This window comes from Panulirus ornatus, chromosome 28 (assembly GCF_036320965.1).
Source record: "Panulirus ornatus isolate Po-2019 chromosome 28, ASM3632096v1, whole genome shotgun sequence".
In the NCBI taxonomy this organism is placed as follows: Eukaryota; Metazoa; Arthropoda; class Malacostraca; order Decapoda; family Palinuridae; genus Panulirus; species Panulirus ornatus.
In genome coordinates, this window is record NC_092251.1 from 20,944,427 (window position 1) to 20,962,349 (window position 17,923).

General features: G+C 38.2%; 1 protein-coding gene across 1 annotated transcript in view; it reads right to left on the minus strand.

Moving 5' to 3' along the window:
* LOC139757885 (uncharacterized) overlaps positions 1-17,923 on the minus strand; it is a 686,077-nt gene that overhangs the window by 79,228 nt on the left and 588,926 nt on the right. Inside the window, 4 exon segments of the mRNA XM_071678807.1 lie at positions 725-879; positions 4,049-4,249; positions 7,708-7,899; positions 15,440-15,635. Coding sequence (XP_071534908.1) covers positions 725-879; positions 4,049-4,249; positions 7,708-7,899; positions 15,440-15,635 — 744 coding nt within the window.

Here is a 17,923-nt window from a genome sequence, read left to right on the forward strand (position 1 = left end):
CATAAGAGGACCTATCAGTGAACAGTGGTGAAATTACCTCACCTACAGTTCCCAGAACATTCAAAAATTATTTTTGCTCTCTCCAACTTCTGTCAATCAACAATGGTTCAATAACGTCTCCATCTCAAACAGCCACCTTTCTGTTCCTGTATCCACTTACCCAAATTCAGTTTCTCTCTTTTGCAATAACTCCCAACTTTTACTCCTTAAATTTTTTGAGTATGAAGTGTTTCTATGAAGTATATTTTACTTCAAGTAAAAATGAGAAAGTCTATTCCTACAAGTTGCAGTAAGTGAGAAAGTTATACGATAAGTTAAGTGAGTAATAGATCATCCACCACCATACTGTATGTACACTGACTGTTGTCTTATAGTCAATTTAAAGGCAAGCTGACTATACATGGCATGATATACACAAGGTATGCATGGTGTCTACACAAGTTTTTATTTTACCACAGCACTAAGGTGAACTCAGAGTTAGAAAGGACCTCTTAATTGGCATGTGCTTGTTATAATGCTACATTTTTGTAGCTTACAGTTATAATAAAGTCTGACCTTTCTATGTATAGTGAAAATCATAAAATCTAGTGAAATTGATAGTCAAATTTGGACAGGAATCACAGCCTTTTTTTCATTGTCTAAATCTTTGCCATGGTCTAATCAGTTTGCCTCTGTTTGCTACGATAAGTTTGTAAGTTAATCAATAAAGAGACCAGTCACATACCTTAGCTTCATCAGTTATATCAGCAAAAATAATTCTGTGTGTTGGAGGAGCCTTGTCAAGAATCAGCTGTGTTACCATGACATCAGCCAGAGACTCGGCACGACCAGCAGGATTTGATGCAATCACACCATACCGTCCAGAGTCCCCAGTCTCCGCTGTGAATAATGAATTAATATTCAGTGAATAGACTGAAAAACTTAACTATTTCAAAATTCCTGCAGTATTGATGTAATTCCCAACAAGACTCGAACTCTTGTCTTCAACTACCCTATACCAAGATAAAACTTTTATTCTTTGACTCTTCCCATATTTTTTACAAGGGTCATCTAGTGTATGTATCTTTTCATCCCCTGTTAAGGTATTAAAGTGAGATGTGAACCTTCATACTAATATAACCACTTGTTACTTTTTCACTTTGCACATATATCACATTGGTTTTGAGGTCTTCCACTAACACTTTCACCTTCACACTCATAATGGTTTCATCTCTCATGATCACAAATCTTAACATACCCATGATCTGGTGTATGGTCTGATGAATGTGCTCTAAACCACAAAAAAAAAAAAAAGAGCTGTAAAGGTGGATTTTTCAGTGTAGAATAATGCTGAATTTTTCAAATTTCTGCTAGATGGCCAGAGTGACATCACACAGACATTATCAAAACATTTTCCTTCTCCTAGGTGATCTAATCCCCCACTACATGCCCCAGAAACTTTGTCTTCAGCTGCCAACAAGGAAAATAGTTCAACTCCATCCATTATATTTAACAGTGCTCCCATTTCTACAAGCAGTTTATCAGGTGCAAACACCTACTTAATTCACTCGGACATCCCAAACCATATCCAGAGTTGAAGTGAAACGTGAGCCTTCACACCACTATTGAACCTTATTTTTCCACTCTTCACACTAAGTTTATTCATTAAGACCAGCATCTTCATTCACATGTTTGTGCATGCTTGTTAGACCAGCATCTCTATTCACATATTTCTACATGCTTGTACGAGGTGGGTGTAACATATGGCATCTGTAAATGTCTTTAGTCAGAAAAGAAAGCATGGGCTCCTTCAAATAAGGGCAGGAAAATTTGTCCTGCAACTGCTGTGAGGCTCTTCCATATCAAGCACCCATAACTGTTGTGAGAATAGTCCTTTAAGCTTTAGAAAGTATCTAGCAGAGAAAATATATAGTAGTAACAAATGGAGGTTGTCAGATAAGGAAGGTATGGTATTAGTTTTAATGCTCTTCAAAATAATAATATAATCTTAAAAAGAAAGAGATGAAATTAAGATAAGTTCAGAAGACAAAGGGAAAACTAAGCAAAACATGGAAATGGGGAGAGAACCTAATGGAACTCAGATAGAGAATTTTGAACAATTAACTCATGAAAAGACAAGCATTGAAATGGTTACACCATACAAGGACCAACAGGAAAGGAAATTGTTCAAGAGAGTTAGACTTGGAAACAATCATAAGGAAACACCTGAAATTTGGAGATCACACTATTAAAGTCACACTAATGAGTAAATCAATTAGTGGTGATAATGAGAATTTTTCATACAAAAAACAAAAATGAAAATGAAATGCTCTGTAAACAAAAAATCAGACTTAAATAGTGCTGAGCTGTATAGTCACCATCAAAGCAAGATGAAATCAACAAAACAGACAGAATTTAAACAAATTTCTCAAGCAAAATCATGGGAATGGAGCAAATAAATTATTATTAGGGTCTGAAAGATCCAATACTTTACAGATTAGAAAGAAGAGAAAGTAACATGATAATCTATGCATGACAACATATTTAGATAATCAAGGATAACATACTTAAAATGTTAAACATGGAAAGCAAGATAATAAAGTTTGCAGATCAGCATGAAAGGTGAAAACACTATAATATTTAGTGTAATGCTCAGTGAACCAAAAATTCTACACAGAATTACTGCAAAAGCCTTTAAAAGAAGCTTGTGTAAGTGGCTAAGAACAGTTCCAGTTGAATCAAGAGCTGACATCTATGCAATGTGTGTAACAGTATCACTAATCAAGAAAGATGTGAGATTAGTGCTACATTACAGCCCTATCTAATGGAGAAAATCTCATTGCAGGTGCTAGGTTGGCAAACATAGTCCATTTACTCTTTTTTCTTGTGCCTTAGAACTAACCACAGCTCATACCATGCAGTGAGCACCTAGGTGCTAGCCCTGCCTTTTTTGGCAAAACCTTGTTGAAGGTACTCAGTTACATATTCCTGCATGGTGGGCAAATTTATAGCCTTCAGTCTCTCACTGTTTCTAAGTTACTTAATTCAGGTACCATCTTATTTGCTCTTTTCTGAACTTTCTTAACTAAAGCTTTTTGTTTCTTACGTGGCATAATCCAAACTTTTAATATATGCTGTAAACAGTTTACCAAACTTTTCCTTATCTATACACTTAATGCAGTTTTGATGCTTGTCAACAGACATTATATCCTTTCAACAATCATCATGATGTGGAGCTCTGGGAACAGGGGAGGCATAACGCTGACCCCTAAGCCTGTATCATATACACTTAATAACAGAGAGAGGCCCCCTACATCACCATCATCTCTCAACTTGCCTGCTGAATGCCTGAGTTATATTTATAAGACATTTTCAATTCTTTCTAAGATTTTTATAACAAAATTGGTGAATAGTCTGGAATTGTAAGGCTTAAGTGTAGCAGTCTCAAGCTGAAAGACCCTCAATCACAACCTTCTTATTCCATTCACATCCTTTCCCTTGCATTAACATTTCCGTCCTCATGTCCCAATCTCTCATCTTTCACTATTTTTCATTCAAAAATTCCCCAATCTCTCAATCTATATAAAACATCATGACATCATCCTGCCAGTCTGAAACGACTTTCAATCTCTTTTAACATATAACTGTAGTAATTTTCATTCGAGATATTTTTCCCAGTCGGTTTTCTTTGTGTGATTCTGGACTCTTCTGGACCATCAAAACCATTAGGTGGTTGTAACTATTAGAATTTTAAGAATTCAGCGTTTATACATTTGAACAAAATTTCCTGCACACTACCACCTATGATGCACCATAAACAAAAATAGTTAAGATTATCATTCTATAATTACATGATCATAACTTAAGATACTATTTTTTTGAAGTATGATTACTCTTAATCTTTTTACCTCAATTTTCATTACTTTTGCACCAAAACTATTTTTTTTATGCCAATCAGAACTATGTATGCTATCGAAGTCACTGGTTCATTACAATATATCTCTAATCACTTTCAAATGTTTTTATCTATGAATAAATAGAGTGACTGTGAAATTAAAGAAAAACATACCTTGCTGAATGATTAGTAGGTGCCTTGTTCCCTCAGACTTCAAAGTTATATGGTCACTTGCACAAATTGGCTGACCATCCTTTGTCCATGATATTTGTGGCAAGGGAGTGCCAGTGACATCAATCTCCAAGTGAAGACGTTCATTCACACCCACTACAGCTGGTTGTAGTCTCTTTGAAATCACAGGTGGGAACTGTGTCTCTGTATAGAAAACAATGTGATTAGTATGATCATGTGCATGAACACCCAGGGGAATAGTGCATTAGTTGCTATATAGTTGCTATATAAATAAAGTGACTGAGATTAGTTGAAAGGATCAGTTTATGATAGACAAAATCTTCATGGAATAAAGTCATTCCTCATTAGTTACATGGCTTATTTTTCTAATTTTACATTTAAGAACTAATCAAATTTAAGATACTGTTATTTTTGTTGCATTATGTCTATAAGGTAAAAAGAATAGCCTTAATGACCTTATGTGGAGGGGTTATCAACTCTATGTAATCTTCAGAAAACAATCACCTAGTATACCTTCTTTAGCTGGATGACAGTAACATTTCAAGGGCTGTGACTGCAATCTATCTATCAATAATTGGAACTCCCTCAAAGGGTTGGCCATGGCAACAGTCTCCATAACTAGAGAACTCCAAAGCCACTTTGTGCCTTTAGTGCCTCACCCTTAACAGGACACTGGCAGAGGGCAAGTCTAGTGCAGTGCTTGCAGAGGCTCCTATCGAATGTTCCTAATGACTAACATCTAATGCTCCTACCTACTACTTCTACCTAAAGTTTCTACCTAATAATCCTGCCAAAATGTTCCTACTTACTGCTCCTACCATTATGCCAAAAGGCAGAACTAGTGCATACTGCTCACCACAGGAAAATCTAGTTACAAAGAATGAGCTGCATAAGTTAAGTGTTGTCAAGTGTTACATATGACAAGAAGAGATTGTATGTGACTGCAAATTGGTACACTACTACCAGATGAACTGCCATGTTAATTGTACATATATCAGACCAAAATTCTATTTGCCTAACAAATCTGGTTGCTGCACCAACAGAAGCACAATGATCTGATTAAGAGGGTACAGAGATGAGCAACTAGGTGGTGTCTGAATTAAAAGAACTGCTCTACAGATAGGCTGAGGATTACAATGCTATTCCCTATAGAGAGGAGAGACAGGGTGATATGATAACAGCCCTCAAGTTTCTAAATCACTGGATGATACTACAAGAGATGCAGCACAAAAGTAACTGCTTGTAAGAAAGTATGCTATGAAGTACTTGTTTAGAGTTAGGGTGGTGAATGGTTGAAACAAACTAACCAATGTAGCAGTGAATGCCAGCAGTTTTCAAAAGTTTAAAAGGCTACTTAATGGCATAGAAAGTTCAGGGTACATCACCCCATGAGTGCAGAACTCTCTCCTCATATTGTAAAAATTAGTAATTAGATCCTAGGTTTGGCTAAAACTAGATTATGCTTCTCAAGTCATGTCACCATACTTAACTGAAGCTCAAAGAACTAATAGTCTAGGTCCAGAGGAAAGCAACATAGGTGTGCCAGAATTATGAGAGCTCAGTGAGATGGACAAGTAAGAGGCCTTAACTTTGTCCACAGTGGAAGAAAGATGAGCGAGTAATGACCTGACTACAATCTTTAAATTTTCAAACCAGTTTGATAGTGTCAACAGTTCTTCAAAAAAGGTGCAAGGACAGAATCCACTGCATGAAATTAAGCAAAACACTTGTTGGAAAAAATATAGAGAAGTACATTTACAGTAAATTATATGGGAGGGTATTGATTGAGAGGGTGAAGGCATGTACAGAGCATCAGATTGGGGAAGAGCAGTGCGGTTTCAGAAGTGGTAGAGGATGTGTGGATCAGGTGTTTGCTTTGAAGAATGTATGTGAGAAATACTTAGAAAAGCAAATGGATTTGTATGTAGCATTTATGGATCTGGAGAAGGCATATGATAGAGTTGATAGAGATGCTCTGTGGAAGGTATTAAGAATATATGGTGTGGGAGGCAAGTTGTTAGAAGCAGTGAAAAGTTTTTATCGAGGATGTAAGGCATGTGTACGTGTAGGAAGAGAGGAAAGTGATTGGTTCTCAGTGAATGTAGGTTTGCGGCAGGGGTGTGTGATGTCTCCATGGTTGTTTAATTTGTTTATGGATGGGGTTGTAAGGGAGGTAAATGCAAGAGTCCTGGAAAGAGGGGCAAGTATGAAGTCTGTTGGGGATGAGAGAGCTTGGGAAGTGAGTCAGTTGTTGTTCGCTGATGATACAGCGCTGGTGGCTGATTCATGTGAGAAACTGCAGAAGCTGGTGACTGAGTTTGGTAAAGTGTGTGGAAGAAGAAAGTTGAGAGTAAATGTGAATAAGAGCAAGGTTATTAGGTACAGTAGGGGTGAGGGTCAAGTCAATTGGGAGGTGAGTTTGTATGGAGAAAAACTGGAGGAAGTGAAGTGTTTTAGATATCTGGGAGTGGATCTGTCAGCGGATGGAACCATGGAAGCGGAAGTGGATCATAGGGTGGGGGAGGGGGCGAAAATTTTGGGAGCCTTGAAAAATGTGTGGAAGTCGAGAACATTATCTCGGAAAGCGAAAATGGGTATGTTTGAGGGAATAGTGGTTCCAACAATGTTGTATGGTTGCGAGGCGTGGGCTATGGATAGAGATGTGCGCAGGAGGATGGATGTGCTGGAAATGAGATGTTTGAGGACAATGTGTGGTGTGAGGTGGTTTGATCGAGTAAGTAACGTAAGGGTAAGAGAGATGTGTGGAAATAAAAAGAGCGTGGTTGAGAGAGCAGAAGAGGGTGTTTTGAAATGGTTTGGGCACATGGAGAGAATGAGTGAGGAGAGATTGACCAAGAGGATATATGTGTCGGAGGTGGAGGGAACGAGGAGAAGAGGGAGACCAAATTGGAGGTGGAAAGATGGAGTGAAAAAGATTTTGTGTGATCGGGGCCTGAACATGCAGGAGGGTGAAAGGAGGGCAAGGAATAGAGTGCATTTACAGTACAGTAATAAGAGTAGTGGATGAATGTAATACAGGAAATGACAAAACTGTAAATGCAGACAACAAACAAAAGTTTAAAAAGTTCTACAATAATAAAGTTCAAAGGATGGAGTATAAAATTCCTCCCAACCCTGATACAGTACAAATAGGCAATAACTAATCATCAATTTTATTTGTAAGACATATCTCTGCTTTTCCTTGTGCATGATAGACTTTTACAGCATGGTAAAAGTGCATTTATATCACATATTTGCTTCTATTAAGATTTAATTGTTTGTAGTCATGGGATCACTATAATTAGATATAAAAGATATTTCCCATAATGTCTTTTCACATCAAAACCTGGAAAGGAGTTCAGAACATCCTCAATTTTCTATCATGTTTAAAAGATCAACATGTTAAAAGACTAATCATTCCGTTCATCAACTGTAACAAACTTAACAACTAACTATGGAATCTCAAATGAAATCAAGAAGACATCTGGGGACCAGCTTTATGTTTTGTACACTGTTAACATAAACAGGTTTGCAAAAACTCTTGAAAAGTGTAGAAAATTTTGAAAGTTTTAGACATCACTGAAAGAAAACCCACATGCAGAAATAATACTGTATCTTCCATAATGCTGTACAGTACTTACTCTTGATGATAACATCACAAGTGCATTGAGCTGAACCAGCATCATTCTCAATAAGACAGGTATAGTGTCCAGAATGACTCTGGTTCACCTTTGGAATGATCAAAGTTGTCTTATTAAGGTGTGTCTTCACTTCAGCATCATCCTTCAATGGTCCATCATTATGAGTCCATGTCACTGATGGATCTGGATAACCTTTAAAGAAAAATATAAATAAACTCATTCATCATAAGACTGACAATATCACTCTACATCATAACCCTATTTCACAGATAAAAGCAAGGTGAATTACATACAATCTTCTCTAAACACATCAATTATGAACCATAACCACACGCCCATAAGACTAAAGAGAAATATCCAAAACATTTTATTTTTTCAATGAGAAATATCCAAAACATTTTCTTATTTTTTCAATGACCAACATGGCATGGGCAAAACATGCCACAAATTAATAAGGGCTCCGCAGATAATTGACTTCAAGGCAGAAAGGTTAAAGGAAGAGGGAAGGATGAAAAAAGGAAAATAAATCCACACCTTAACCTTTTGAGGGAAGAAGGGAGTATTATGACAGTCAATCCTCAAGTGGATGGTCTCCACACAGAAATTATGAGATGCAGCAGCTAGATGCATGTCTTAGGTCCAAACCTTTGGGGCAGGAATATATGCAGACACTTCTTTGGAAGAGTAGCCACAATGATTCATGAAAACATAGAGAGAGAAGCTACACTATGGCATATAGAGGGGGATGGTTGAAGAGAGGTAATGCCAAGACAACCAAGGAAATGAAAAACTCATGATTCTCCCCTGGTTAATGCAGAGGTGAAAGAAGAACTACCACAGACATGTGGACAATATTACACACATAGGTCAATACGACCCTGTAGAAATGAATTACTTATTCACAAGAAAAATGATTACTACACCTGAGCAACACCCACAAGCTTTTCAGAAACACTTTAAGACATTGCTCATATGGATGATATGGTTATGCCCAACATGTTTATGTTATTTCAGGGGTGAATTGTGGCATTTTGAAATTTAGCAGAGAAAACAAGTGACTCTTTGCTAAAGACATTAGGAGAAAAGGCATTTTAACAATACTAAATTTAACTAAGTAACTGTACTGCTTCCCCATTCTTAGATGTTGCACAGGTCTGAAATGAGAGGAAATATACTCAGACAAACAAAATGAGGAGGATGAGAAATGTCTGACTTTATCAGTTGCAGAGTTACCCATATATCAATCAGGACAAAGGTGTAAAAATGATACCCAGGGATGATTGTTAAGCTCTCCCAAAGTGTCAAAGCTGGCATTTCAAGGAGAGGATAAAGGATAAGGCATGACCAATTAGAAAGGATGGAAATAAAATTGTCAAAGGACCACAAAGAGGCAGAAATAGTGTATTTACAGCAAAAAGTAAAAGCACAATAAATATCAACAAGGCATTCAACACCTCCCATCACATTTTCTCACAAAAGACACCTGATACCACCCACTACAATAATAACAAAAAGTGCTAGCTATCCTTATAGCTTGCTGCCAGGCCAGAGATATTCACTGTGGCTTAACCTCCCAAATCCTCAAGCTTTACAATGGAATTTCCCAGTGAGCATTTCTTTCCCCAACCTTCTTTAATCACTTCCTACATGGCCCAAATGCATATCCAGAGGGGTAAATGGGGCAATTGCTCCCCCCACCCTCTCCATAAGCTATACTGTAAAGAATATACTTAATTTTTTTTTTTTTTTTTTTTTTTTTTTTTTTTTTTTTTTTTTTATACTTTGTCGCTGTCTCCCGCGTATTGCGAGGTAGCGCAAGGAAACAGACGAAAGAAATGGCCCAACCCCCCCCATACACATGTACATACACACGTCCACACACACAAATATACATACCTACACAGCTTTCCATGGTTTACCCCGGACGCTTCACATGCCTTGATTCAATCCACTGACAGCACGTCAACCCCTGTATACCACATCGCTCCAATTCACTCTATTCCTTGCCCTCCTTTCACCCTCCTGCATGTTCAGGCCCCGATCACACAAAATCTTTTTCACTCCATCTTTCCACCTCCAATTTGGTCTCCCTCTTCTCCTCGTTCCCTCCACCTCCGACACATATATCCTCTTGGTCAATCTTTCCTCACTCATTCTCTCCATGTGCCCAAACCATTTTAAAACACTCTCTTCTGCTCTCTCAACCACGCTCTTTTTATTTCCACACATCTCTCTTACCCTTACGTTACTTACTCGATCAAACCACCTCACACCACACATTGTCCTCAAACATCTCATTTCCAGCACATCCATCCTCCTGCGCACAACTCTATCCATAGCCCACGCCTCGCAACCATACAACATTGTTGGAACTACTATTCCTTCAAACATACCCATTTTTGCTTTCCGGGATAATGTTCTCGACTTCCACACATTTTTCAAGGCTCCCAAAATTTTCGCCCCCTCCCCCACCCTATGATCCACTTCCGCTTCCATGGTTCCATCCGCTGACAGATCCACTCCCAGATATCTAAAACACTTCACTTCCTCCAGTTTTTCACCATTCAAACTCACCTCCCAATTGACTTGACCCTCAGCCCTACTGTACCTAATAACCTTGCTCTTATTCACATTTACTCTTAACTTTCTTCTTCCACACACTTTACCAAACTCCGTCACCAGCTTCTGCAGTTTCTCACATGAATCCGCCACCAGCGCTGTATCATCAGCGAACAACAACTGACTCACTTCCCAAGCTCTCTCATCCCCAACAGACTTCATACTTGCCCCTCTTTCCAAGACTCTTGCATTTACCTCCCTAACAACCCCATCCATAAACAAATTAAACAACCATGGAGACATCACACACCCCTGCCGCAAACCTACATTCACTGAGAACCAATCACTTTCCTCTCTTCCTACACGTACACATGCCTTACATCCTCGATAAAAACTTTTCACTGCTTCTAACAACTTGCCTCCCACACCATATATTCTTAATACCTTCCACAGAGCATCTCTATCAACTCTATCATATGCCTTCTCCAGATCCATAAATGCTACATACAAATCCATTTGCTTTTCTAAGTATTTCTCACATACATTCTTCAAAGCAAACACCTGATCCACACATCCTCTACCACTTCTGAAACCACACTGCTCTTCCCCAATCTGATGCTCTGTACATGCCTTCACCCTCTCAATCAATACCCTCCCATATAATTTACCAGGAATACTCAACAAACTTATACCTCTGTAATTTGAGCACTCACTCTTATCCCCTTTGCCTTTGTACAATGGCACTATGCATGCATTCCGCCAATCCTCAGGCACCTCACCATGAGTCATACATACATTAAATAACCTTACCAACCAGTCAACAATACAGTCACCCCCTTTTTTAATAAATTCCACTGCAATACCATCCAAACCTGCTGCCTTGCCGGCTTTCATCTTCCGCAAAGCTTTTACTACCTCTTCTCTGTTTACCAAATCATTTTCCCTAACCCTCTCACTTTGCACACCACCTCGACCCAAACACCCTATATCTGCCACTCTGTCATCAGACACATTCAACAAACCTTCAAAATACTCATTCCATCTCCTTCTCACATCACCACTACTTGTTATCACCTCCCCATTTACGCCCTTCACTGAAGTTCCCATTTGCTCCCTTGTCTTACGTACCCTATTTACCTCCTTCCAGAACATCTTTTTATTCTCCCTAAAATTTAATGATAGTCTCTCACCCCAACTCTCATTTGCCCTTTTTTTCACCTCTTGCACCTTTCTCTTGACCTCCTGTCTCTTTCTTTTATACTTCTCCCACTCAATTGCATTTTTTCCCTGCAAAAATCGTCCAAATGCCTCTCTCTTCTCTTTCACTAATACTCTTACTTCTTCATCCCACCACTCACTACCCTTTCTAAACAGCCCACCTCCCACTCTTCTCATGCCACAAGCATCTTTTGCGCAATCCATCACTGATTCCCTAAATACATCCCATTCCTCCCCCACTCCCCTTACTTCCATTGTTCTCACCTTTTTCCATGATAATGATAATTTATATTTTCTTTACAATCCTAACCTTTTTAGTCCCACAAAAGGAAAAATAAATGTATATGTATGTATACCTCAAATTTGAATGCAGAAAAACTGGAGGAAGTGAAGTGTTTTAGATATCTATGAGTGGATTTGGCAGCGGATGGAACCATGGAAGTGGAAGTGAATCATAGGGTGGGGGAGGGGCGAAAGTTCTGGGAGCATTGAAGAATGTGTGGAAGTCGAGAACATTATCTTGGAAAGCAAAAATGGGTATATTTGAAGGAATAGTGGTTCCAACAATATGGTTGCGAGGCATGGGCTATAGATAGAGTTGTGCGGAGGGGGGTGGATGAGCTGGAAATGAGATGTTTGAGGACAATATGTGGTGTGAGGTGGTTTGATCGAGTAAGTAATGAAAGGGTAAGAGAGATGTGTGGTAATAAAAAGAGTGTGGTTGAGAGAGCAGAAGAGAGTGTTTTGAAATGGTTTGGTCACATGGAGAGAATGAGTGAGGAAAGATTGACCAAGAGGATATATGTGTCAGAGGTGGAGGGAACGAGGAGAAGTGGGAGACCAAATTGGAGGTGGAAAGATGGAGTGAAAAAGATTTTGAGTGACTGGGGCCTGAACATGCAGGAGGGTGAAAGGCGTGCAAGGAATAGAGTGAGCTGGAACGATGTGGTATACCGGGGTTGACGTGCTGTCAATGAATTGAACCAGGGCATGTGAAGCGTCTGGGGCAAACCATGGAAAGTTCTGTGGGGCCGGGATGTGGAAAGGGAGCTGTGGTTTCCGTGCATTGTACATGACAGCTGGAGACTGAGTTTGAACGAATGTGGCCTTTGTTGTCTTTTCCTAGTGCTACCTCATGCACATGCAGGGGGAGGGGGTTGTTATTTCATGTGTGGTGGGGTGGCGACAGGAATGAATAAGGGCAGACAATATGAATTATGTACATGTGTATATATGGATATGACTGTGTGTGTATATATATATATATATATATATATATATATATATATATATATATATATATATATATATATATATATATATATATATGTGTGTATATGCTGAGATGTATAGGTATGTATATGTGCGTGTGTGGACGTGTATCTATATACATGTGTATGTGGGTGGGTTGGGCCATTCTTTCGTCTGTTTCCTTGCGCTACCTCCCTAACGCAGGAGACAGTGACAAAGTATAATAAATAAATACGTATATACGTATACCTAACTGTTTCAATGATTAACAGTAGTGACCAATGGAACAACCATGTCATTTTAGTTTCTTTCATAAAACTTTATGATGATCAAATTTTCTGTCTGAACAAAGGCATATTATTTTGTTTCATCAAAAATGACCCCTATAATATATAGTAACCACCTGTTTTATGTTACCAAAAATTATGAATTCATTTCTATTCACAACTGGTCCCTTGTTTCATAATAAACTTAATTCTGAACAACAGCTGTATTCAATTTTATGAGAATCTGAGTAACATTATTGATCTATTCTAATATAAAGATAAGTTAAAAGTGCTAACTTCTCTGATTTAGTGTGCACTTACATACTGCTCTTGTTTTAATCTTTTCATCATTATCCTGGCAAGTTCATAATTTGACTCGCTTCCCAACTAAATCCTGGATATGAGCCTAACAAGACCTCTACTCACCTCCTGCAGACCATAGCAAGCCCTCACATTTATAAAGAATCTCACCAACACATCACAGCATCCTGACACAACCCAAGCAACAAAAAATTTAAATGTTACTTTACTTCATTCAATTAGAAAACTGGCTTACTCAAAACAGAATGGCTGAATGAACAACTACTCAAACTCAACAAAACTCCTCCCCATGCAGAGCATCACACACAACCCGTACATAACATTCACTTCCCACGCTACAAACTTCAATGTAAAGGTCGTAAACAAACTAAATGTCCTTAAAACACTAGCTGGTACCTGTATGCACAAGAAAAAAATCCCTTAATGTCCTCTACAAATACTTCATTCAATCCACTAATCTACATCTCACCTGCCAGGTCATCTACTCTGTCATATGAAAATACAAGAAAGCTGCAAATTACACAAAACAGATCACTTAGATCAATCACTGGTAGCATTGCAGCCACAAATGTTCAAAACCTGCACAAAGAAACAAAAATGTTTCCAATACAATCCTACCTTAGTCTGCAACAGCACAAGACTTTAATAAATCTAAACTACTCCAAAACTAATCTATCTATTTATCTGTTTATCTATATCTCTGATGCCCATTCCCTCCAGGACTCCCATCAACGGGGTGGCCACAGCTGAAGTCTCCACATATCCCCGCCCTTACATGCCTTCCTTGTATGCACCCTCCCACACAGTGGTCTACCATTTCTCTCCCTCAGTACTCTTCTACTCTATTTCCCTGTGTCACAAGCAGTCTTTCTCTCACACCAACCCCTTTAATTGTAATATAATACAATCTCCTTGTAAACTCCATGTCTCACATCCTTTCCACATGCCCATACCATCTCAAAGTATTGTTTCACCCATTCTGTCACTCCACAATTCATTCCCTTTGCAATCCCTACTATACCACATCTCTCATACATCCCCTCATTTTCTTCATTCCATCTAGTCATACCACTTGCTCCTCTCAGATAGCTCTTTTCCAAGGCCTGGGCTCTTGACCTGTGACTCATTCCATGTCCATGTTTTGGCTGCATATGTCAGGGTTGGGAGGAATATGCTGTCCCTTAATCTACCAACTACCATCTCCTAAATAACTATATAATGCATGTCTGCTTCACACTGAAACAACCAAAACTCACCCAATACACGTGACAGTGACAAAACACATAATGATCAAAATCACATGAGCACTAAACAATCACTTGCTAAACCTAGTTTTAAAAACCACACTTCCAGACATACAGCCTCTGTAACTAAAATCTTCAGACATGTATGAGTTATCCTTTCTCATATACATTCTGGACACTGCCAATCTCTCCATGATAATAAAAACCAAATCAGAATATGAGAAGACTTCTCATGCCCAAAATGCAAATTCTAAATTGAACATCCTGAGCAGTTACTCAATTGTCCTGTGCTAACCCAGCAAAAACACCCAGCACCACACTTTTCGACCAGCAGTCCTGCCCAGTGGATGTCAATGATTTCCAAAGATGGGCTTGTATGACAGAAATAACATTCTGAACTTGAAATAGGTACAAAAAACACTCCACTATGGTTATAGTAAGTTTAAACCATAAGCAAAGGCCCAAATTTCTGAAATAATAAAAATTGAAAATCAACACTGCTTTTTCCAAAGATTATTCATTTTTCATATTCTGCATGTAACAGGTAATTCTGCCATCGTTTTATAAAATACTGAAGCAAAAGTCTCCTCAGTCCAATATCAAGTAAAGAAAAATAATAATATCATTCACTAACCTTACTTAAAGCTTTTAAATGTGCTGAACTAACAATTAACATCACGTACTGCATGCTTCATTCAGCATTTCACAAAACTGGCAGTACAATTTTTATGGTATCATAAGCCAAGCTTTAACTTGGTAGTACAGTTTCTATGGTATCATAAGCCAAGCTTTAAGGCATAATAACATATATTACCTAATTCATCAAATACAGTACTATGAATGAAAAGAAAAAGTACAAAGAAGATTGCTTACCATCAATAACACACTCTAAAATGACTTGGTTATCCTCCTTGGCGATGACACCTTGAAGTGGTGTTATAAACCTTGCTGGAGATAGCTTCTTCTTTGACACAAAGATTTTCTTTGCAGGAGGAGAGACTGGTATTGTACTAGAGTCTTGGTTGATCTGCTGGGTGATTATTTCACCTTCTTTCTTGATCAAGCTCACCTGTGTGTGTAAAGTAATGGACATTAACTTAGGTTATAAGAAATTACATACAAAAACTTTGAGACAGCAATGTAAAAACTACATACTATTAATGAGATAAGCTAACAGTGTCTCATTAAAATCATGAAATGATAATTATCCTCAAAACTGTTGATAACTAATAATACCTCCAAGTTCATGAAAACAATAAATGTTTTTGAAATATTCGTATTGATCCAAAACCTAACATATATAACAAATTGGTTGCACAATCAATAACAGGCATTCTCTATGCAGCTTTAAAACTACAGCTGTTGGGTGCTCAACAGTTGTTCATAGCAACACATATCCGCATGAAAACATTTTTGGAGAATTAGCAAAGAAGAAAAATAAGAGAATGAGAGGAATACATTGAAAGAAGCATTATGCTATGAAAAACAAAATATTTAAAGAGCTTAGGAGGAGGAGGGAGTTAATGTTAATCTATTACTACAAAGATTATTCTTATGGATCATAGAATCTACCAATGAATGACCTTATTTCCTGAACAAGGGATTATAAATTCTTTGATCCAAAATGACACTGTGACCCTGTGTATCATAGTCATACTTGAAGAATTCAAAGTAATGTACACAGTTCGTTCCAGAAATACTTATACTTTTCATCTTACAAGCATCCTTGTCACTTACTGATATCACATTGCATCTCAGTGATTCTTGCTTTAGATTTCATTAATTATGATAACTGTAGGTTTTGAAGTAAGAGAAACAGCTTCTATACCAAAAGAAGAGCCCTATGAATAGGGTGAAACTATATGGATTCACCCCTCCCAGTTATCGTATATCATAAGCAGGCAGAAGTTTATTCACAATGACTTAATGGCTATACAGGATGCTTATAGGGCTGTGCCTACTGCAGAGGCACAGTTTTCCAACTTTCAAAACCTACATTTCTCTCTTATGAGAGCATATCCCTATGAAGAAGGAAGGGCTTAAAAGAAAATATATGAAACATGGCCCCATTTCAAATCATTCTCTTCAGAAGGTTGCATACCCAAAACAACACAGGGAAGGTCAACCAGATCCAAAAAGAAGTACTGAACAATGGTATCTGTCAAATGCCAGAGACACCTCTTGTTAATCTCAACCTATACAGGTTCCTTGAATAAACTCTCCTTGCATGGTGGTCTCTAGTAAATAACCCAGGTGAAAGTTGTGTCAACTTCTTTCTTAATCTAAGTCTAGTTTTATCAAAAATTTTATGTAAATTCTATGCCTACACATTGCCCAAATTTCATTAAGTCCATTCTAACCCAAAGGCCACAGAGAACAGATTTATCTAGAAACATTTTGGAACTAACTGTTTACTGCAATCCATAAAGCTTCCAGATGGCAAAGCTCCAGAGCCTTTGCCATCTCCTATTTAGATTCAAATAAAGCTACACATTTACTCAAGAAAGTATAATTTCGATCTACTCCATGCAAGGATAGAAACAATGTCAAATACTACAACAAAAAGGCTCCCGTAAAGCTGTCTTATATGAAGCTGTAGAGATACCTGCTTCATTTTTGACAAGATAAAATCTAGAGAATAATTCTGCACATACCAATTCATTTTCAACAAACTCTCCAGAATATCTTAGAAAAGCCTGGAAAGATAACTTGCCACATCAATGTTTTCTGAGTTGAAGGACAAAAATTTATGTAAAAGATTACCTTTTAATCTATCTATAAATCTATCTCCGATCCCCATTCCCTCTGGAAACTCCCATCACGGTGGCCACTACAGAGGAGTCTCCACTTACCCCTGTCCTTACATGCCTCCCTTGCATACAATATTCCATGCATCCTCCCACAATTTCTCTCCCTCCACTATTCTTCCAATCTACTTCCCCATGTCACAAGTGGTTTTCCTCTCACACCAGCGCTTTTAATTCTAGCGTCATTAACTCACCTAGTAAACTTCCAGTCTTGCATTCTTTCTAAATGCCTAAACCACCTCAAAGTATTATGTATCACCCACTCTACCACTCCACAATTCATTCCCTATGCCATCCCACACCTATCATACACCCCCTTCATATCTTTCTTCATTCCATCTTGTCATACCACATGCTCCTCTCTAATCGGTCATTTCCACAGCCTGGATTCCTGACCTCTGTGACTCATTCCATGTCCATGTTTCATCTGGATAGGTCAGGGTTAGGAGGATTATGCTGTCCCTTAATCCCCTCTTCTTTTCCATACTTACACCTCTATCCTTCATTATTCTATTAAGGGACTCAATGTCTCTTCTACCCTGTACTGCTG